General features: G+C 46.3%; 1 protein-coding gene and 1 pseudogene across 1 annotated transcript in view; both read right to left on the reverse strand.

Annotated features, from left to right (window-relative positions):
• Window positions 1–2,898: 2,898 nt before the first annotated feature.
• Window positions 2,899–3,907, reverse strand: LOC142446117 (ELAV-like protein 2 pseudogene; annotated as a pseudogene).
• An 11,950-nt stretch (window positions 3,908–15,857) lies between these two features.
• The window catches only part of SLC7A14 (solute carrier family 7 member 14), a 71,280-nt gene continuing 63,101 nt past the window's right edge, over window positions 15,858–24,036 (reverse strand). Inside the window, exon 7 of the mRNA XM_075548912.1 lies at window positions 15,858–16,177. Within this exon, the coding sequence (XP_075405027.1) occupies window positions 15,858–16,177 (320 nt within the window). The remainder of the gene's footprint in view (window positions 16,178–24,036) is intronic.

The following is a 24,036-nucleotide window of genomic DNA, read 5'->3' on the forward strand; positions in this document are numbered from 1 at the left end:
CTTCTTTCTTTCTTTTTAATGAAAAGAATCATTTTAGTGGGGGCTCTTACAACTCTTATCACAATCCAACCATCAATTGAATCAAGCATATTTGTATATACGCTGCCATCATTCTTTTCTAAACATTTACTTTCTATTGAACCCTTGGTATCAATTCCTCCTCCCCCCTCTCCTTGTGACCCCTTGATAAATTATTTTCATATCTCACGCCGACTGCTGTCTCCCCATGGTTTCTGTTGTTCTTCTTCCCCCTGGAGGGTTGTGTGTGGTTAATAATTTCCTTCCCCCTACCCTTCTGGTATGGCTAGTCCCTTTCCTATTCCTGGAATCCGTGTGTCGTAAGCTCTTGTCTCATATCTAGACCTGTGTACATGCTCCAGTCTAGCCTGAAATGAGAGGCAGCACTGGGGTCCTGATAGTGGGTGGTGAGGAAGCCTCAAGGAACCAGAGGAGTATTGTGTGCTTCCTCTGTGCTTTACTCATCCTTCCCCATAGCCCTCTGTAGGGAATGTCCCATTGTCTACAGATGGGCTTTGGGTCTCTGCTCTGACCCTCTCATTCTCAACAATATTGGTTTTGTTTGTTTGTTATGGTTCTTCTGATTCCTGTTACCCAGTCCTGGTGTGCTTCTTTCATGTGGGATTGTTGCTTCTCTGCTAGATGGCCACTTGTTTAACTTCAAGCCTTTAAGACCCCAGACACTGTATCTTTTAATAGCCGGGCACCATCAGCTTTCTTCGCCACATTTGCTTATACACACATTTTGTCTTCAGCAATTATGTTGGGAGGGTGAGCACCACAGAATGCCAGTTTGATAGAACAAAGTGTTTTTTATATCTTTTAAAAGTATATATTTATTTATTTAAAAATATATTTATTTATTTTTGTTCTGGTATCTTTTTAAATACAAAGCTTAACTGATTTCTTAATTTTGTGCATGTGTGTGTGTTTGAAACTTTCATTGTGAATTAGGTGAAGGTTTATGGAGCGGATCATCAGTTTTGCATTCAACTGTTCATACACATTTTGTTTCCACTCCTTGGTTACAATACTCTTAAAGTGCGATCATTCATGTCATTTCCTCCCTGTGTTTCCTGTCCCTATTCCCCCCTTTCTCTCTTTCTTTTCTCCCCTTCAACCTTCTTTCTTGATGCACTGAATATGAGAAAGTACAGAGAATCCAAACCCCAAATAAAATATGGACAGCCTCTTAAATGCCTAACAGAATGTATATTCTATTCCAACAAATGGGAATTAGGTCATACTGTACAACTGTAGGTAACTACCAGCCTTACGCTTTATTATGTGCTCTGATTAGCACTGGTTCTCAACCTTCCTCATGCCGTGACCCTGATTTGTGGCCTGTTTTGCCACCATAGCAATGCACCTGCTCACAAATCCATCTCAGTGCACCAGTTTTTGGCAAAAAACCCCAGCATGCCTCCCTTTCCCCATGCACCTTACTCACCTGACCTTGCTTAGTTTCTGAGAACGAAGAGGAACATGAAAGTACATGACTAGGTAGACAGGCGACGAAAAAATGAGGGAGGTGCTGTCTTCATCCGAATAGATGAGTTTGAAAACTGTTTCCAGGAATGGAATAGCAGATTTGACCAATGTATTAAGTGTAATAGAGAGTACTTTGAAGGTGATAAGGTCGTTTTGTAAAAATTTTTTAAATATATAGCTTTGAAAAAAATTCTGTTTTTTTGTATCCCCTTGTACAACTCAGATCAGTCTTGCTGATCTGCTGCAGTATAAAAATCATGTGCAACATTGTTATTTTCCCCTTAAGACAAAACAATTCTTCAAACAAAACTGCAAGTACATCACCAAGCACCATGAGCTCTATCTGAGAGGATTTCTTTAGGAAGAACAGATGTTCACTCCGCCTTCATCTCATGTTAATTTAAATTGCTTGCTCTTATATATTCTTTTGTAAATTTAAAAAAATTGTTTAAAAATCACAAATCAAGGTGAGCCACCTATCACAGGATAGCCGGGATGATTAGACACTCCACTGGTGATTACAGAAATGAAACCAGCAGTGTTTCTCCCACGGGTTCCATTCCATCCATACAAAGATCTCTAAAGTGTTCTTTATTGCAGATATCTTTCTAAATTTCACAACCACTGCAAATTCCCTGGTGAATTTTGAAAGCTCACTAGGTGTCCCAGGAAAAGATTGCTCAAAGCATTCAAGTCAAAATATGTGTTTCAGGACCAACAAAAAGCTTCTCCAAATTAAAAAAAAAATAGATGTTTTTAAAAAACCCACATCAAAGTGACTTATCTCTTTGGCATGTTATTGCTTTATGAGAAGTTCTCCAGTACTCTTACAAGAAGCATTTGTAATGTAGTTTCCCCACCCCCTCTTCCCTAACCCCAACCATAGTGATAAAATAAATACTGTTTTTAACTTTATACATAAAAATAGTTTTCTTAAACAGACATGACAGCAATGCTTAAATGTAAACCAAACACAAGGCTAATCAGAGAAAGTGAAAAAAAAAAAGGGTAAAAAAGACCACCAAACAAAGCCTCAATAATATTTACTCAAAGGCAGTTAGGTTTCATTAAAAAAAAAGAAGAAAGAAGAAAAGTCTTCCGTTAACTGAAACATTTTTAAAGGCCCCACTTTCTTCAAGAAAGCTAGAGAATGCAATCTGACAGGTAAAAACCGCTGTACCCCTTGTCCATATTCAAAGAAGAAATTTAAGAAGTTTTAATTCAAATACTAGCAATAAAAATTTTCACATATTTCTTAGGATGCTACGTCATCATTTTATCCCCATCTCAACACTGACATACAGAGACATTTACGAATGTATAATGTTTTCCTTAACTTGCCTTTGTTGAGTAGTTTTCCTATATAAATGGACCAAGGACAAGAGCTCATTAGTCTTTGTGTGTTTTGTTTGTTTTCAAGGAAACCTGCGGTACAATGTCTCCCAGACAGTGTCCACTGAGGCTAGCTATTGCCATGGTAGCCTCATCATAGTTTGGCATAGTCACAAATCCCAGACCTTTGCATTTATTGGTGTTAAAGTCATGGATGATCTTCAAGTTGGTGACAGCTCCAAAGGGCCCAAACATTTGCCACAGGATACCCTCACTGCGTCAGGAGCTGTTCCTGGGTGCCCAGGGATATTCATTCCAGCCAAACTGGTCATTCTATCAATGGAGAAAACCTAAAACGCTGTGCCTGCTGAGCTCATGGTCCTGGATACTTTCTACTTGGAGACTGGCATAGCTGGGAGAGGACGGCCTGATTGGGTTTTTGACTTGGATTATTAAGCAAGCTTTATAGGGATTGGGTCTGTGGCACCTGGAGGTTTCTGGCCATTTAGGCCCTTGATAACTTTTTCTGCATCAACCCGCTGATGAAATAGAATAAATTCCACATCCCTTGAGATGCCCGTGACCTGGTCAACAAGAATACCGAAGTAATCATGTGTCTGTATTGTGAAAAAAGCTGTACCATCTTCTTCTAGGTCATTGTCTTTGGAAGTCCAGTGACATACAAATTTGCATCTCTGATAGAGATGAACTAGGGCGAGCATAGGAAACGTTTATTGTTTTGGTTTGAAGTCTCAATCCATTCAGCGTGTTGTTAACTTTCCCAGCATCCTTAGGGCCAATGTAGTTCACAAAGTCATATCCCAATCTTTGTCCTGTAATTCTATCTCTTACAAGCTGCCAGAACTCTGTCTCACCAGTGCTTCCAAAAAGACTTTACTTCCTTCTGGGTCATGTTCTGAGAAAGGTAATTGACTATGAAGTTGGTCTTGCTGTCCTCTGTGTTCCCAGAGTCAACCAGTGATGAGTAGTTGTTTGTGGTGGTTGGGCCATTGGCTATGTTGTTGAAAGTTAACCCACAGGACAGTTGTGTTTCCATGGAAGCAATGACCTGCTGCTTGGACTCAGAGGCACATCTACTAAGGCTCATGCCTCTTCCCATCAGAACAGTTGCAGTGGAGTCCCTTGGGTGTCCCCAGTGGCTCAAAGGTGGTTGTAACCTGGTGGAACCACCACTGCATGCCTGCTGTGCCAATGACTGCCCTCCTCACCTGGCCAGCTTCTGCCTCAATCTCTTTCTTATTTTCTAACCTTCTGCACCTTGTTCTTGGGTAAATGCTGCCTTTAAAATTTTTAAATGATTGATGATTCTAACACAGGGATGAATTTGGTTTCAGTCCTGAAGAATGACTAGGTTTCTATCTGATGAAGCCTGGTTTCTTTTATGGTTTTGGATTATGTCCCACATTTTCCTGCTACTTTATCTGAAAACTAAAATCAAACGTACTGACACTGAGTTGATTGCAAGTCATAGTGACCCTCTATAGACTTTCCAAGCTTGTAAAACTTCATGGAAGCAGACGGCCTCATTTTGGCCATCAGAGTGCTTGGTGGCTTTGAATTGCCAACCTTGTGGTTAGCAGCACAATGCTTATCTGACAGTGCTATGAGGGCCATCTATCCACTCTATGCAGACTATTTAAATGGGACCCTTTGCAAAGCAGTTGGTAGTGGTAGTCAGGCACCATCTAGTTCTTTAGGTCTCAGGGTTGTGAAGCTGATGTCTGCATGGTCCATTGGACTGGATATTTTCACATGCCTTTCAACTTTCTTCATTCTTTCTTCCAGATGAGGAGAAATCAATATCATCCTCTAATTTTGAAATTTAAGTAGTAAGCTTGTGTTTTGTAATATTAATCCAATTATTTTTGACTCTGAGATGGTCTACATGGAATCGGTAGCTCCAAGCACTAATGAGGGATAAGAGTGCCTTCCGAAATATCAAAAAGGTGACGCCTCTACCAGTAAGACTGAATCATGAGGCTTACTGCCTCCCAGGGAAGAGGATAGTATGCATGGAGAATCTTGTTGCCCAGGAAGAAGGGTGCTAAGGCAGCCCCAGGTGGTCCCGCTGGATGGTCAGAAGTGAAAAGAAAGGATGATGGAGGGGGCAAAAATGAATGTCTATGCTTTCCCCATTCCGTGGTAGGATATGATGGATGTTGTTTTATTTTCCTTTCTTATCCTTCTGCTAGGACTTCCAATATCATACTCAATAATAGTGATAGCATCTTTTCCTGGTTCCCATTCACAAGGGGAATGTTTTCAATTTCTCTCCAATGAGAGTAACGTTTGCTGTTGGTTTTGTGCACATGCCTTAATGACATTGAAGATTTCTTCCTATATTTTGAGCATTTTTATCAAGAATGAGTGTTGGATTTTGTCAACAGTCTTTTATGAATTTCTTGTTATAATCATGTGGTTCTTTCCTTTGCTTTTTTTAGGCGATGGTCTACATGGAATGTTTTTCTAATATGGAACTGTCTTTGCATACCTGGTATGAATCTCATTTGGTCATGACTATATCAATATATGTATGTTTATATATCAATATCTATCTATCTATCTATCTATCTATCTATCTATCTATCTATCTATGCTGTGAGGCCTATTGGCAAAGATTTTGTAGAAAATTTTACTTCTGTGTTCATTAGTGATCTTGGTCTCTCTCTATTTTTTAGATATGGTTTTGCCTGGTTTGGGTGTCAGGGTTAGCCTAGTTTCATAAATGAGCTCAGAAGTAGTCCATCCTTTTCTAAGTAAGTGCTGGAGTAGCTGGAATACAATTGGTGTCACTCTTCCAGATTCTATAGAGGTCTTTTGCAGCCGATTTTCCTCAAAGTTGGATAGTTTAACTATTATGTGCCTTGGTGACTTCTTGGGATTTAGTCTAGCTGGTGTTCTTTCAGCCTCCTAAATGGTTGTCTGGTTTTCATTCATTAAACTGGGAAAGTTTTCCTCCAAGAATTCTCTCACTATTGTTGCAGATGACTTCTTTGTTGTGTCTTCCTCCGGTAATCCAAATAATTCTAATGTTGTTCCTCTTCATAGCATCAGAAATCACTCTTAGGTTTTCTTCAGCTTCTTTGATGATCTTATTAGATTTTTGTTCATGTTTGTTAAAGTCTGCTTGGCTGTCCTCCAAGTCACTGGTGCGGTTCTCTGCTTCCTCCAGTCAACTCTCGAGGTCCGTGAGTCTGCTACTGGTTTTTGTTATCTCCTCCCTAAGCTCCTGTATTTCCCTTTGGCGTATGGACTTCATCTCCTCTATTATTTCCATCCTTTTTTGGTATTGTATCCCTCATATCCTGTATGACTCCAAGCAGCATTCTGAAAATTTCTCTCTGTGGCAGATCAATGTCTGTTTCTTCTATGCACATCGTTAGGTTCAGAACATCTTTTTCATTGAGGTCGTTGGGCCTGCTGGCTGTTTGCATTGCATTATTTTAGAGGAGCCAGGTGTCATTTTCCAGGGAGTTGAAGAGCACTGGCTCTCTCTGGGAGACTAGTAGGAATGCTTCTTCAAACTGCCTACAGCTAATTTCACTATGGAATTAGCCAACCACTTTATCCTCCTGTGATTTCCCTCTCAAGGGAGTGCCCAGGAGGCTGGTGGGTTGCTTGCTTTGGTGTTGAACACAGCGAATGGTGGGCGGAATAGCCTTGGTCACATAGATCACTGTGGAGATTGGGCAGAGGTTCCTACAGCAGCTTGGAATGTTGGTGAGTGTGGGCTGGGCTGCCTTCGCCATGTGAGGCATTAAGGTAGGTGGGAGGAAGTTCCCTCAGTCACATGGGACAACATAGGAAACATAGGGCTCCCCCAGCCACACAGGCAGGAATTCCCTGTAAGAAGTTGGGCAGAGTATCCCCTGGTGAAGGTCGGCAGGGCTTTCCCCAGCCTCGGAGCTGTGCTGCACAGTGTGGAGCTCACCTAACTAGGTGGGTGGCAGGCATAAATGCCCTTGGCTAAGGGGTGTGTCCTGGAGGTCAGCAGTGGAGTGTAAGAGAACAAGGAATAGACAAAGAGGAGAAAAAAACAAAACAAAAACTAAGCCCACTGAGACTGTGGGGGGGGGATAGAGGGGGGGGGATAGAGAGCAGAGAGGAAAACAAAAGTAACAATAAAGCTGAACCCTGATCCCTGCCCGTGGGGCTGCAAGGGTTTAATCTCTGCCCGGAGGCAGCAGCTGATTTTCCCAATGCAGTATGTCATGTGATATTTTGACTGTTGCTTCTATGGGTGCTGATTGTGTAACCAAGTAAAATAAAATTCTTGACAACTCTAATATTTTTTCTATTTATCATGGTGTTGCTCATCTAGTTGTGAGGAGTTTTGAGTGTTTATTAACTTACAAAGTATGATCGATTTAAGTATAAATGAATCAAAGCTAATTTTTAGTAGGCATCATGTTTGATCACAAAGACCCTGGTAGCACAGTGGCTACATGGTCAGCTGCTAGTCAGAAAATCAGTGGTTTGAATCCACTTGGGGCTCCATGGGAGGAAAGATGTGGCCATCCTATTCCATGACCATCACAGCCTTGAAAACCCCATGGACAGTTCTACTCTGTCCTAGAGGGCAGGCACTATGAGCTGGAATTGACTTGACAGCACCTAGCAAGAACACATTTAACAACAGGTTCACAAAACTCCTGAAAATAAGCAGTCATTATCGAAAGCAGTTGTCACCACCATGGTCAATGAGCAGTGCCCAGCAATGATAGTGTATTATTACTGCAGGCAGTGGGTGGATAATTGAACCTGAGGTGGTGCCTCTTATTTCCCAAGTCTCCGGGTGACATGCAGTGAATTCTAAAGTACAAGTGGAAGGGGACAGTGGACCAGCAAAGGCCTGGAGGGGGAAGAAAGCAGTGTCATGGAATTGGCCCTTCGTGGCTGGAGGGAAAGCTAGACCTGCAGATGTTAGATGTGATTGTCATCGTGAACTCAGTGGTTTGATGGACCAGCCCCTTTCAGTGACCACCCATCCAGGGAGCACACCAGGCAGCGATGGTGCAGTAACACTTGTTAGGGACCCACAGCACCCTAGTCTCACCGGATACCTAGCTTCCCCTGTGCCAGCTCCCCTTTCCAGCCACACACAATGTGAGGTCACAGATGCCATTTTAGATGGCAGCAGGATGAGGAGGAGGAAATGTAAAAACATTTGTCCAAAAGAAAGTCAAGAATCCAGAAGAGACAAAGCCAGAAGACAGCCCTGGTTCTGCCAGTGAACTCAGCGGGAGTTTGTTTCTCTCTCGTGCTACCCTGGCAGATGGGTGGCCCTTTGCAGGGAGATCGGAGTTGTAGAAAATAAAGATGTGACAGATCTTTGTGTTTCATAAAGCATGCACAATAGGAGACCTGCTACACTCTTTCCTCCAGTTGTCACTTGAACTGTCATCAAAAAGGGGATGAAATTAAATGAGCATGCATAACATTGCCATTGGTTTTGAGACTGTAGGCAGGCACGTTCCTTCGACTTGTCCTAAAAATGAATGGGGGCAGTGAATGGAATGCCCTTGTGTTTAAGTTTGCTTGTGTGGGGGCATCAGCAGCAAATTTGGTTGTGTGGTGTAGACTAGAGAAGGGGTGTGGCCGAGAGCTGGTCCAGGCAGCCGGGTAACTCCTGAGACAGTGTAGGGAACAAGGGCAGACGTAACCCTGCAGCCTGGTTAGAGGGAACTGGTGAGAGGTTGAGTAGTTTCCGAGGCCCCTGAAAGACCATCCAGGAGAACTTTTATGTTCTCCCTACAAGGTCGGATGGCACTGCTTTCTTCACATTTAAATTGTAATAGTCGATGACCTGTCATTTACAAAATAATTTTATTCTGAAAACAAATTTTCCACAATAATGCGAGGTGTTCCAAGATGAGCTCATTTATCTGGCTTTTCTACAAACGACGATGGAAGCACTTGAGGCAAGTTCCACTCATTCATCTCCATTTTAGAATGGAGCAAAAGCACTAGAGTACAGGTGCTAGTTAAGGGTAACAAAATGTATACGGGAAAGCTCTTTTTAAAATTTTTTCATTTTTAATGGTAGTCTCCTCTGTAAAAGCTTTACATTACTATGAATATTTTATAGTAAGACACTTTTGTTTCTGACTTTCTTTATAAACCCATTTTTAAATGTAAAGGCACACAATAAAGCTTTATGCATTTATTAAAATATACACATTTTGGTAAATTTAGTTTCCCCCCCCCTTGATAGATCGGTATATTGTCAACACCACAGTTGTTTGAAAATAAAACACACGCCATAACATAACTGCATATTATTTCTTTCTTCAGAATACACCACAACAGCCCATTGTATAGTGCACCAATGGGTATTAAAACCACAAAACGAACACATTTTAACAAATACAGCAAGTTCATACCAAGAATAAGAAACAGCCGAGAATTACACTAGAAATGACCACCTGCAAAAAGCCAGTTGTACTTCTCAAGGACCAGACACAAAAGAAACAAGTGAGTAAAATTTACAAGCTCGACTTAGAACTTTGGAACCATGACATTTGCTTTCCACAGTGAGAAGAGCTAGCGTGTGGTGCCCGGTCATCAGGTGGTGGCTACCAAACGGGAGGGATCAGGCCTCCCGCTGCTCTACGGACCCCACGCCTCCTGCCATCAGCCCAAACTGTTGAGGTATTTATGCATCTTCAACACATTAACAGTGTCTTTGTTTTGGGAAATGGTGGGTGGTGGGGTGGGAGATTAGGGTTGCCAGAGTAAAGTCTCACTTCCAGGAATGTGATTGAGACAGCTGGGTCAGCAACTGCTAAGCCCAATCAGTAGGAGTTGTGTGTGGAATCGTCTTCTCTTCATCCTATCAAAATGGACAGAATCCTTCCAAGACCAAACTTCCCCGGGAAATTCTCACAGCCCACATTAGGAAAACCAGACGGGGGTGGGAGGGCCCAGCGGGATTCCCTCGTGTAAAAACCCAAACTGACTTTTTTTGTAATCCTAATACAAGGCCACGTTCTCTCCATGGTGTTCTGCCATGCATTAAATGTTCTCAACGAGAAAGAAATGCGAGCCACCTGCTTTCTGAAGCCCTAACACCTACAGCGGTCTTTGTAATTCCATGCACGTGGGGTGTCTGCTCAATGATTTCTATTCTCTTTTAGTTGATGCTGCAGAATATGTATTTACTTTTGACGGGCTTCAAAGGTTCACTCACCCCCCTTGGGCCTTGCTGTCCTGGGGTATGGGCGGGATGGGCATTATTTTCTTAGACAAGTCATTTTGGCACAAGGCAGTTGCCTAGGCATTTCAGAAAGGTGAGCATGCCACTCAAGCAGAGGAAGAACGGGACACTTTTTAGAAAGGAAGCTGCTCCCAGGAGGACAGACTGGTGAAGACAGCCTTTTCTACAAAGTCCCAGGGAAAACAAAAGCAGGCCGCAAGAAGAATAATTCTGAGAACAAAAGGGACTTGTTGCTATCAATCACCACTCCCACAGAGGAATACGAAGTAAGCTCTTGGTGAACCAGCTCCTGCCCCTGGCTGACAGGTTGGGGAGCTGGTCTGTGGCCCATGGTTTCATCCTAAACACGGACTCCCTCTGTGGCCACCAGCCCAGCCTTGTCTCCCTGCTATGAGACTCCAAGGGCCTCTAGATGGAAGGATGGGTCTGCACCAGCAGGAGAAGCAGAGGCTCAGGGACAGTTCAGATCCAAACATCCCCCTAGCAAGTCCCATTTCACACCGCATGCATGCGAAGTGCTGGGACTGAGCCCCAGGAGTGCGTGTGGGAGTCCTGTGTTTCCTCTGCACCTCCTCCTCTCCCCCGAGTCGAGGAAATTAGGTTCTCTCTGCACAACTCAGGAGTGGCCCATTGACTGTAACCAGACCCCGTTCTGTCTTCCTATGCCATTGTCATCCAAGGAGACATTCGAATTGGAGAGCCACAATATGTGACTCTGTGGCTGCCCTGACATCTTGTTCCCCGGGCAAAACTTGGTGGGAAAGAGGACAGAAATTTCCTATAGTGTGTAGGCAGTCGTCAAGGTTGTATAACTTTGGGTTATAATTCAGAGAAGCCCCTTGTGATGCAGATTTCTAAGAAGTGTGATTTAAAGCATGTCCTATCTCAGCCTTTCTCAGGAGGATAGGAGGAAGACATTTGTTTGAAGGAACTTCTTTTTCTTTTTCCCCCTCAAATAGTTCTTGGGTCTGTGTCTGGATGGACCCATAGATTCCAGAGAAGGGCGGATCTGAAACTCAACAACGTTCCCCTGCTTCTTTAAACAGGCTCCTCACCACCATCACCGACACATTCATGAGCGCTTAGCGTGTGCCTAAACAAGAGGAAGCAGAATTTCATCCTTACCACAATTCATTCAGCTCCTTGCATGGGCTTAAAATGACCCTGATCTAAGTAAAACTTCAGATTGAGGTTCCACTGTTTAGATTTCTTTACAAAGTTGTTGGATTCGGTTGGTGTTTAAACTTCTTGTTGAAAATTTAACAGTTGCTGGAAAGGACTTTGTGTGGTTTGCCCGCGTGTTAAATGAATGCATCTTTCTCTGTTAACGATCATATCAGACAGAAGACTCGAAGGAAGAGTCATGCATTTTAAGTCTGTTTTAAGTAGGTGTGATTTTCCCTTAAAATGGTATGTCAGTGTGGAATGTGTGTGTGTGTGTGTGTAATGGTTTGTTAGCTCCTTGCACAGGCAGACAAAGTCACTGCCTAGCTTGCTTCAAGTCTAGTCGTTCCTGATATATGTCTATCATTTATCATTTTCCCAATGTGTCCTCAAGGAAAACCAGCTAGAGTTTGACATCAAAAGTTACTTATGAATGGGCCCTAACCGACCTTCCCAACATGATTCTCTTGTGTTATAAATCATGCCTACAGCATGAACTCCAACCAATGAGTTTCTTGCTTTCCCCTGAAGAAGCACAACACACACACACAAAAAGGACGGGACTTAGACCCAGCCTCAGTGCAGATCTTACACACGCCGATCCCTCTACTTGGTCTCCCTGGCCCCCGTCTCTTCCTGACAGAAGTCTGCTCAACCCATCAGCTCAACCCAGTGCTGTCTCTTCTACGCTGAAGGAGGTGGGAGGAGGTGTCTTTCCACAGCTGAACGCCCACAGCCCATTGATGGCTCCCACCTCGCCTTCACCTGCACCATTCTGCTTTATCTAGTCTTTGCTCCTATTTCTTAGAGGGCTGGGGTCGGTCTGTTATGGTGTCGTTGGATACCATGCCACATGACAGCCACTCCACAAAGCATCGAATGAATATGATTTCCTTTTTTTCCCTAGCCCCAGCCAAGAGGTCACCCACTCATCCGATATTCATTGAACACCTCCTGTAGCCAGACCCATGCCCGCTGGTAACAACGGGTTGAGTGCTTGCCTGTGGGTTCCACCGACCTGTGCTGTCGCTGCCTTCCTGTCTCATGGGGAAAGATTTATGCCCAGAAGTAGCTCTTTGCTGTATTTGCCAATTCCTCCTTTCTCAGGATGTCCCTTCCTCTTGGGCACATGTCACAACGCATAGGGACATTTATGCATCTTGTACACCGACCACCTGTTTAGATTTGTTTATTCTTTCTATTTTTATCAAGTTGCTGCCTTAAATTTTTGATTTGTATGATGAGCATTTTTAGCGACTCCCTTGAGTCCCTTTGAATGGAAGCTCAGCACCAGGAGTCGGGAATCCCAGGGGTGCGGAGGGTAAGCACGGATCTGCTCGCTGAAAGGTGGGGGGTTTGGGACCCGCCAGCTGCCCCTGAGGAGAATGACTTGGTCTTGGAAACCCCACGGCACAGTTCTACGATGCCCTGTAGGATCACCATGGATCGCAATGGCCTCAATGGGGTTGGTTTTCTTTTTCTTAACTGACAAAAAAATAGAATAGACTTAAAAAAATAAAATAAAACAGTTATCTCCCAAGTACAGATTCACACCATGAAGTTGCTGAAGAGCCCTTGCTATGGAGAAGAATGACGTGAGGCTCTTCCTGGGGCCCTGTCCAAGGAGACCCCGAAGGGGTTATGATTACTTACAAGATGGTCTTATGTCTCGTGTGGCCTCAGAGAAAACGGTATAGGGGATGCTGCTCTATTCCTTCCAGCGGGGGATGACCTTCGAAAACAAAACTGCCTTGTGAGATCTGGACAAAGTTTCGCATCTGATAGCGAGGCTCCCTGGGAGACATGGTTCCTGAAATGAGAGTGCTTTGTAGAACTGTGCACCCACGCACATGTGTATTCTTGGACGCTACAGAAGGACACTAACCTGCCAACTGGCCACTCTTCAGCGAGTACCTAGGCCTCACCACTAAAAGATTGGACCGTTTTGAACGACTGCGTGCTCTTTGACGATTTCTAATGAATTCAGTCTAACCTATGTCTGCAGGGCTTCTCAAACTCGGGGTGCTGTGAGCCAATCTGACTCACACGGGCCCTGCAGGACAGAGCGGAACTGCCTGATAATGGTCCCAAGGTTGCAGCCTTATGGAAACACATCTCTGGCCCTTTCTCCTGATGAGCTGCTGGGGGGTTCGAGCTACTGACTCGTGGGCAGGCCGCTCACTTCTAGGTGGGGCGGGTTCTATTTAAACCAGGCAGATTTGTTGAGTCCTAAGACCAGTTCTAATGTTCCCCCGGGAGACGACTAAGAATGAATTGAAATTAATTCCAAAAGATAGATTTCCTAGGCTAGGCTCTGCGTCTTTATGGTGAAATGTAGGAAGCAGAAAACACAATCGCCAATCATGACATTCCAACGGCAAACTCCCGGTCACAAACAAAAACAAAAACAAAACTCAAATGTACTGCCATCAGGTTGAATCTGACTCATAGTTTCTGAGGCTGCAAACCTTTATGAGAGCAGAAAGCTTCTCCTTTCTCCCAAAGAGCAGCTGATGGATTTGAACCCTTGAGTTTGTGGAGCATAGTATAACTCATAATACACTGTGCCACCAGGGATCCTTAAAATCAGCTTTCTAAAGAATCTGAATCCACCACAAGCAGTGTTGGGGCCTGGCCTCCGACCATGGTACCTGGAAGTGCCAGTAGAGCGCTGGGCTCCAGAACATAGCCAAGGGCCGATTTTTCAGAAGTAGATCCTGAGACTTTTCATGCAAGGCACCCCTGGGTGGCCTTGAACCCCCAATCTTTCAGTTAGCAGCTGAAGACATTAACCGTTCACACCACTGAGGCCGTCCAAACAACTGATAAAGAGGAATAAAAAAAAGATCTATAAAAAAGTAGTTATAGGAAGTTAACCGTGTACCTTGGCTATGGGTGTGATATGCAGTTTAGTTAAAAGCATATATTAAGCAAACAAACAAACAACCAGTTTCCATGGGTGGTGTTGTAGTAGGTTAAGCTCCAGTGTGTCTGCTGTGAGGATTTGTCAAGCTTGGTTGTTTCGTTCACACTAACCAGGCGCTAGGGCTGCACCACTCCTGGGCAGTGAATTCTCCAGGGCAGATGCTGCTCACCTTCATATTCCCACCACTTAACCCAGGACAGGTGCTCAGCGTCTGTTGACTGAAAGGACGGACCCTTCCCTACTCTCCATCGTCCTAAAGTCTGCCCAGGTGTCTGATGTGATACTAGATCTAGGAGAGAGAAGGCAAGCGATTTGCTATTTTGCTCCCCTTTCAGGAATTTCTCACAAAGTTGAGCTTGATCTGAATTATGCCTTCCCATACATGCCTACCTCTGGAATCCCTGTAGTCCAAGGATAGCTAGACAACGTGTTTTCCCCCTCATCTACCTGTTTCTGAGAATATTTCTCTTGAAGAGCCCCACCCACGATTTAGCCCTTACCAGGTAGACGTTAGCCTGGGGCTTCACTGAGTGGCTCTGAAGCTGCCGCAGAGGACAAGCGCTCTTGGTGAAATTCAATCTCATGGAATGCAATGACCTCATGAGCTGGCCTCCTGTCTCTTTGTTTTCTGAACAGCACCCACCTATTGCTTGCCTAGCCTTAAAAAACTCCAGGATTTATAATTTCAGCAATATGAAATAAAATTTGCAATGTGATCTGTGTGGCTGGGTCACTTCTCCTGTTAAAGATTTTTTTTTATTGGATTATAGAACAAATGGCCTACTTCTTCCAGGCATATTAGGCCCATGAAATCATGCTCCCCCTTTGCCCCCTGTCATCGTTATCAGCAGGAGCTTAGAGTCTGGATAAGAGAAGGCACGGCAGAGAGGCAACGTCTGCCAATGCCCTTCTGGCCTTCCCGGTAAGAAGTGACCATTTCATCTTTCCTAGGCATTGAAGCTGAGCGTTGTTGGTGCTTTTGGCCACGTTACTGGATTTGCTTCTCCGTGTGTCTGAAACCTTTGGGGACAGTGCATGGAGAGAAGCATGTATCTTCTCCATGAATTTGTCTTTTTGGGGGATTGAGACCAAATGTTGCTTGCTGAGGAAGTGCCCACTCCAACTTGGGCCTAGGGGAGCAGCTCCCAGTCCCCAATACTGGGACCAGAGCTTGGCTCTTGTGGTCACAGGTGGTGGGGATGCTGTCTGCACATGCCATGTATGCGTTCTTTCTCTCTCTCTCTCTTACACACACACACACACACACACACACACACACACACACACACACACACGATTCCCAGAGGAGCTGCAGCCTCAGTGTGATCCAGGATACCTGCTTCTTGCATCTTGGGAGCCTCAGTAAGAAGCAGAAAGATCCAACCAGCAAAGCTAAGAGCTAGGGAACATTTGCTACCATCAGCTCTGATGGTTGCATCTAAGAGAATTACCTGTAGCCTCTTGTTTAGTTTTTCGTAAGGGAACCAATTATGGAAGCCAGGGCCCACCCTTCAACCCAACCCTCCTAAAGAGCAGCCAGTAGCAAATGACAGGCTAGGCCAGGGGCCTGCTTTGAGGGGAGGCTGGGTTTGTGAAATGAGAGCCACAACAAAGGTTTCACATTCTAGCCCACAGACTAAATGACTGAAAAGAAATCGCCATCATCTCCACTCTCCTGTGCGTTTACTCTTATTCTGGAGAGTAATCTAACTCATCATTTTCAATCAGGGCCTCTGAGTTCTGTTTGTGCTTGCTTTTGCTCTTCGCTTTGCTACTTGTCCAGCTGTTTGCCTTCGCATGTGACATCTGTTGGGAAGAGAAGCCTTTATCTTCGGCTGGCCTGCCCCAGTCCTCCTGGCCGTCGCCCTCTGTGGCGTAGGAGAAGGGGTCCCCTGAGAAGGGGTCATCCACATCGTAGCGCTGGTACGTGCTTTGGTGCAGGGCCTCTTCTCGCGCACTGATTTCTAGGGTGCTGTTCCAGATGCCGTACCCAAAGTAAATGAGCATACCTGCAGGGGAGGAAGGGCACAGGTGAGTGGGAGGGAGCTTTGGGGCCTGGGGCTCAGCGGGGAGGTCATTGTCAATGGTGAGCGGGACGTAGGTGTGCTTACTTGGTCTACATGCGTTCTGAAAAGGCTGCTTCGATGCATGTAAGAGCGGGGAGATCTTGGGGTAAACAACCCATTCCTTCCGGCTTGCCCTAAAGAAAGCCACAGGCTCTGACAACATGGCACCACACACCTATGTCACAGTGATGGGGTGGAGGTGAGAGGAACTGACCCTTTAGCGAGGATGGCGCTCTCTTGGTTGCCACAGTCCCCACCTCCCCTATTGACATTGGTGCATGACACTTCTGCAGAGACAGCCGGAGGCTGCATTCACTAATCAGCTGCCCAGAGTCAGCTCTGAATCACGGAGACCTCCTGTGTGCGGCAGAGTAGAACTGAGTTCCACAGGGCCTTTGATGCTGGCATTTCAGAAGTGGATCACCAGGCCTTTCTTCCAAGGTACCTCTGGGTCACTTGAACCCTCACACTTTTGGTTAGCAGCCCAAGTGCATTAATTTCTTCTAACACCTAGGGCCTCCTTGCATTTTTCCTAACCTTGGGTTACATATTTGCAGGTGGCTAACGGTGTATTCCCAACGTTCTCCCATGGCTTTATCATTACATTTCTCCACTTAGGGGTGCCTGCCTCTCATAGGCACCAAGCAACACACATTTGTAGTTGATGGTTTTTCCTTGTCATTTTTCACTCACGCTTGCCCGCCTGCTTCTTCCGGTGATCTCCAAGTGCACGCTACAGTTAAGGCTCTTAGCACATCTGACCTGGGGCGATCTGTTTACCTGTCTCTGCAAATCACAAAATAACTGCAGACGACCGGTCCTTACCCAGTTTGTTCAATGAATAAATAAGGACCCCTAATGAGCATGGAAAGACCAATGCAATCTTTTCCGGGTCGATGTTATTATTACTATTGTTAAAACAGCTCTCATACCCAAGCCTCATCCCTGATGATTTGCTTTCATCGGTCTGCAGTCAGAGTCAAGGATAGGTGTATTTTTGAAGCTTCTTCGGAGAATCCAGTGGTCAGCCTAGGCCGAGAACCCCTGAGATCAGGAACATAAAGGACCTGCTTCCTGTGCACCTGCTGGGGATGCCTGGACCGGCTCACCGACTAGACTGCACTCCTCCCAGGCCCCCGACTCTCCTTCCTGAATGCCATCAGTCTCTGGCTTTGCTAAACTGGCAGGCATCTGTGGGACTGTGGGCTTAGAACCACAAGTCCAGCCTGCTTCGCTAGATGCCCTGCTTGTTTCTGAATTCAAAGTGTGTCTTTTTAAGCTTTCGTTAGAAGGGTCTCACATGGGACCCTTCTAACCCTAACCACCCCACCCTGACCCAGGGAGATCAACTTTCCAGGAGCCAAAGTAAGCAGAGCTGTATAGCCTTATTGGTAATAAATCCTAGAGTTAATCATTTGCAGCTGTAGTGATTACGTCTCAAACGGTGACTTCATCTTTTTGAGCCTTTGCTCTGTCTTATCTGGGGGTGGGAGGGGGAGCTTGGCCATGGGGGATCATTTGGACCTCTGTGTAGAATCAAGCATCAAGTCAGGGATTTTTTGCCCCCTAAAAGGGCCGGAATGCTGGTTGGTGGAGCATGTCGGTGTCGCAGCATGTTTGGGACCTGAGAATGGATTTCAGGTGGCCTAGGGCGTCTGCAGACACATTTCCTTTGGCCAGCCCAGCCTTATCTTGGGGATCGGGCCTCCTCAACTTGCAGGCAGGGGCCGAGTCTTGCCTCCTTCCTCCTCCAGCTTTGGTGTCTACCAAGCCAAGTGTTTCCTCTCGGATTCTCTGCTTGGCGCCTATTAATCAGTGGCCTATTTCCCAATAGAATGCAATTCTCCATTCCCCTTCCTCCCTTTTATCCCCAACTCTCCTCCTTTGCCACCACACGGGTCATTGCTCAAGCTCTGCTATGACATCTGTTCTAACACACCTTCCCCGGCCGCCCTAACCAGGTATTGGGGTATCAGAGAGAGTCACAGTGATGGACCTTCTCAGAACCGTGGATGTTAGGAGCTGGGAAAGGCTCTATTGATTATCATCTGTTCCAATCTCTCCATGACACTGAGGAAGAATGAGAAGCTGTTCTATATGCAGAGAGGACAATCTCTTCTGGATGGAATCCATCATTCTCCCTCCAGCAGGCTAGTTTATAGCCCAAACCAAATCCGTTGTCCCTGGGTCTCTTCTGCGTCACAGTGACCCTGTGGGTCAGAGGGGAACTGCCCTAAAGGGGCCCTAAGCTTTGAATCTTTACAGACGCTGACGGCCACAGCTTTCTCCTGCAGGGAGACTGGCACCTGAGATCGAAACCACTGCTCCACCAGGGCTCTTTGGCTGGGTTGTAGGTGATGCTGAGTGCAGTATATATTCAGTAAGCGGCTGGGTTTCTGTTTGTTTTTTGGGCATGGCCAGGCCTGGAATGCGAGTGAGTGTGTGCACATCAACTATGATGACCTTGGGCGAGGAAGCAATGGAAACCGGCCACATCAATATTTATGGGCCCTTGCATATTTGCTTTGAGCCCCCTGCTGTTTCAAAGGTGTGGCAGGCACCCCATCTTCAAAAACACATTTCCACTCTGGATGCTGTGAACCAAGAAGCGATTGTGTGCACGCAGCCGGGGGAACAGCCAGCTCGTACGGCAGCCTTCTCTCAGGTCTTGGCACTCTGCTTTGCGTTTGTTCTTTCTGCTGGCCCTTGAGTCCACTCTGGAAAAGTGGAGCTGGGCAGAGGAGGAGCAGGGAAAGGAGAAATAGAGGGAGACAAAGAGCCAGAGAGAGACAAAGGAAGGGAGGCAGGGAGCGAGGAGAATCAGGTCCTCCCATCTGTCACACATACACAAGGGCTTTGTGCCGGAGGAGTAAACAGAGCTGCTCAAAGCCTCCTGTGTCGAAGAAGGGCAGCCTGTCTCTGCCCCCTCTCTCAGTTGGCTGCGAGAACCAAGTATGAGGTAGTTTCTGAGAAATCTGCGGGATTCTGGGAATCCTGAACCCTCTAAAGGAGCCTTCACACAACCCCACGCACGGTGGGGCGGGGTCCTAACAGAATGCTTCTTTCCTGGTGCACCCCTCCTCTGAGGGGCTCAGAATGCCATGCACCTGTGGTCTGGCTTAGGCCCCCTCTTAGCCTGCTTGGGTAGCTTGGGGAGGAGTGTGCGTGTGTGTGTGTGTATTATGAGACTATGTTTTTCACAGAAAGGCAATTCGCCCATGGTAACACAGATAACGGTTGGCCAGAGAACCTTCTAGGTCTCTCCACACCCTTCTCCGGGGCTTTCCCACTCCTCTCATGTGTGAGGGATGGCTACGAGGGACAGGCTGATTTGGAAACTTTTTGCCTCCCTTTTCCTTTATCATGAGCGCTTCGATCTTGCTCCAGGTGGACGTGTTTCAGCATGGATTTCTAAGACGGTGTGAGAGCCTGTGCAGTGGAGGCCGACTCACGGCGCCCCTTGTGTGCACGTAGCACTGCGCCATCAGGTTTTCAAGGCTCCGAGCTCCCTGTTTGTCCTCAGAGCAGACAGCCTGGCCGTCCTTAGTGCACCTTTGGGTGGGTTTGGATCATTGACCTTTTGGTTAATTAGCCACGTGGCTAATAACCACGTGTGCTAATAACCCAAGAAAGGTCCCTTAGGACCCACAGGAGTCACTTGACTGACTACTAGCTGAGAGGTGGGCTGTTTGCACCCACCTAGAGGAGCCTCCAAAGGCAGGCTGCGTGATTTGTTTCTGAAAGGTCATAGACTTGACAGCCCCGAGGAGCAGTTCTTCTTGGCATACCCGGGTGGCCATGAGTCAGGGTCCATTCAGGGGCAGCCACCACCAGCGCATTTCTAACATCAAGGCTCCCGTGAGAAATGTAGCCTAGCGTGTCACAAGTAAAGGTTAGCAATAGTTCCTCAATGCCATCTGATATCTTAACAACAACAACAACAACAACAAACAACCCTCTGAATTCACTGCTACTGTGTCAACGTGACTCACAGTGACCCTGCAGGAGAGGGCAGAGCTGCGCCTGTGGGTTTCCGGGACTGTAATCGTCTCTCTCCTGCAGGGCAGCTGGTGGTCTCAAACCACTTACCTTCCAGCCAGCAGTCCAACCTGTGATCGCCATGCCATCTGATATCCGTCAGTATTAAACATTTCTGTGTCATTGCTCAGGTGGGGGAACGTTCTCAAAAGTGGTCACAACAGGAGACTACATTTTATTCCAATGAGGATACATGGCTTGCAATCATTCTTTCAGAGAATGTTATTTAAAATTATAATGGGTGGCCAACCGTGTGTCAAGCTTTATAGATGGCTAAGTTTAATCTCCAGAGGGGAATTGACTTTGGCATAAGCCTAAAGTCCTTTTGAAGCAGGCCTCAAGAGTAAGCTCGCCACCCCATGTTCAATGCAAACAGACATCAACCAAGTAAGAAATCAATCTGTACAAGTAACGACTCCGGGATCACAGCTGGTGGAAGGACTATTCTCAAATAAATTTCTCACATCAGCAGTACCTTAAATTCTATAACACTGGATAAATTACTGATGGATGTTATCAATGCAATTGCCTTATAACCCATGGGGATGATTGACAATATTTTTCTTGTTTGTTTCTTTTGTTTTGTTAGGGTGTTTTTTTCCCCTTTTCTGTTTGTTTTTGTTTTCTTTGACTGTTATGGTTTTTGTTTTTGCTGTAATATGACCACCAAAGTAAACCAGACTTGCTCATAACACATGGGCAAGCAGATGGAGTCTGGGATCCCACTTACTTTGAGCCCCAATCCAAGAACAGTCAGCTCTTAATAACATGGCTCTGCTCGATGCTCACCTTCATAAAGACATCACTGAAGTTAAAGGGTGTGACAATAAAGGAGGGTGAAGAAAACTGATGGTGCCCAGCTATCAACAGGAATACTGTCTGGGGTCTTAGGGGCTTGTATTCAAACAAGGAGCCATTGAAATGAACCATCAACTAAGTCCACACTGAAGAAGCACTTCAGCCCATGTGAGCCAAAGATGACGATAACAACATCCAGATACCATGAAGGGAAAAGTTCTGAAGCTTAAATTGTGAACACCCGATTTGAGGAAGGATAGGGAGGGCAGCGGTAGCCCCCAATCCATCTGCAGAGTACCTAGTTAGACGAAACCGCAGACAGATCCCCTTTGGCCACAGGCAAGGGTCTCGAACAGCTTTCTTATCAGAGCTTACTACTGTAAGCTTAATTATGGTGGATTGAACCATGGCATAATATGACACGTGGTCAGTTGATATCTCTCTACCAACCTGGATTTGTTCTAAGCTTAAATACTGTCGCTTATTCCACGGCAGAATTTCTTCCCCGACTTTTAAACAATGTTCTTTTACTTATTACTCTTTATTTTATTTTAATCTTTACATTATTCATATTTTCTTCTTTTTTATTGCTTATGTTGAGTGTCCCGGTTTTTATGAAGCATAGAAGGAGTGGGTGCAGAGAGACAGTAACTGATGTGATTGGTTATCAGGGATGGGGATGGGGTTAGGGGGACGGGGAGCAAACAATGAGGGGGAGGGAGCACTAGAACTGCTTGTGATGATGTAAATACAGCTGCTTTTCTGTGGTGTGTGAATTTTATATCAAGTAAACGACTAAGCAAGAGAACGTTCACTGATGCTACCATGGGCGAAGGAAAGCATCTTTACTCAGCAGGCACTGGGTCTGGGTTAGTGGTGGGGAAGGATAACTGGTCTGGGTGAGTGGTGGGGGAGGATAACTGGGTCTGGGTGAGTGGTGGGGGAGGATAACTGGTCTGGGTGAGTGGTGGGGAAGGATAACTGGGTCTGGGTGAGTGGTGGGGGAGGATAACTTGGTCTGGGTGAGTGGTGGGGGAGGATAACTTGGTCTGGGTGAGTGGTGGGGGAGGATAACTTGGTCTGGGTGAGTGGTGGGGGAGGATAACTGGGTCTGGGTGAGTGGTGGGGGAGGATAACTGGGAAAAGGGCATCTACACCAGCTGCACAGCAGAGTGTCATCCCTGGCACAGAAGCGCACACAGAGAAGGGTTGAATTAGAGAATGTTTTGCTGTGTATACCTTTCTGTGCACAATTAATTAGCTTTAATTGTGCTGTGTCACAGCTTAAAAAACCTTACACATAACAAACACAAGAAAGAAGAAAATGTTCTGAAATGGACTGTGGTTGATGACTGTACAACTCTTCTTGAGGTGGTTCAACTATTGAACTGTACGGTATGTGGAAGAAGCGCCAATCAAACTGGAAAAGAAAAATGAAAAACTAAAACAAAACCACACACACACACACACACACACAAACATAAGAGTCGGCTCTCTAATGAGTAAAGAGATACCGTGGATTCTATGTGGACTATCAATTCTGCCAGCCCACAGGCACTTCGTTCCATGGCTTTGCAGTCACACACCATGTATCTGTGGCAGATTAGTTAGAGACTGCTGTGAGCGTCTACACCGCCAGGCACTTGGAGGCCCCAGCTGGGCCGTGCTGGAGTGGTGAGGGGCACTAGGACACAGGTGGCATGTGGCCAGGGGAGTAGGGGACACTGTGGGGGTTGGGTTGGGCAGCGATTTAGGCACAGAAGCATCACTAGGTTCCTAACAGCTATGGCTGTGCATGGGAGAAGGATGGGGCTTTCTGCTCCCGGAGGAGTTGCAGGCTCAGAGCCCCCGGGGCAGTTCTGTCCCATCTTATAGGATGACTATGAGTTAGAATCGCCTTGACGGCAGTGAGCTTGATCTCCAGCTGTACAATGGAGGCACGTGCTGGGGAAGCTGGTTCTCGGGAAATGCTCACAAGGGGAGGATCTAGCTTCTTTTCCGGACAGACGGTTCCCCGGGGCAGAACATGCCTACGGCAGTTCTGACAGAACGGGATGGGGACTCACGCCTTTAGCACCTGACAAGGCTCTCTTGCATCACAAACCACCATGCGGCCGTCCACTCGTTTACACCAAGGGCGCGACCTCAGCCATCATCCTGCAGAACTGAAGGAACGGGGCAGTCAAGTCATGATGAGAGTGGTCACACGAACTCGAAACCGGGGCAATTCCCATGCCACCCGGGGTACCCAGGGAAGGCTCAGACACACCACTCCTGCTTCTGCCTCTGAAAAAACACCCGCCCACTCATTGAAAATTAAGCAAATGGCCCCAAATGTAGAAGCGGGAGGGGTGGGGAGAGGTGGGTATCTGATCATATGAGAGCAAAGCAGGAATGAACTCTTCCTGGGACTCAACTCCCTGGGGCGACCCCATGGCTGGTGGGTGCCTGGGAGCAGACTTCCAGCCCTCAGGCGCCAACCGTGGGTGAGGAGCAGGCTGCTAATCTGTAGGGTCCCCTGCATTTCCTGTCCTCTGCGTGCAGCGCCAAACTGGGCCAAGGGCACGAGCCCCCTGACCTCAGTCAGGTGGAGCTGCTGCTTCCGGGGGCACCCTTTCCAGCAGGAAGCCCTGCCCGCTGCAGATAACTGAGGCTCTTTGTTATGCTCAGGGCCTCTTTGATTTTTATTACTCTGGGACCAAATTTCCGAAACAGCTGCTGGCTGACGCAGAAATGGAGACTGGATGGCATTGAGATGTCCCCTCTCCGCCCACTGCAAACACTGCCAACTCCCACTTTTATGAGTGATTATTGTTCGTATCACCACAAGCCACTTAACCATGATGACACTCAGGTTCGTTGCGTGTGGTGTGGCTGGGAAGGACAGGGGTAGGCTGGAAGGTGGGGAGCTTCTCTCGCTGGCCAGGCAACGCATCGAATGTGAAGGCACTTCCGTTTATGCCTCG

Source organism: Tenrec ecaudatus, chromosome 4, assembly GCF_050624435.1.
Source record: "Tenrec ecaudatus isolate mTenEca1 chromosome 4, mTenEca1.hap1, whole genome shotgun sequence".
NCBI classification, from domain to species: Eukaryota; Metazoa; Chordata; class Mammalia; order Afrosoricida; family Tenrecidae; genus Tenrec; species Tenrec ecaudatus.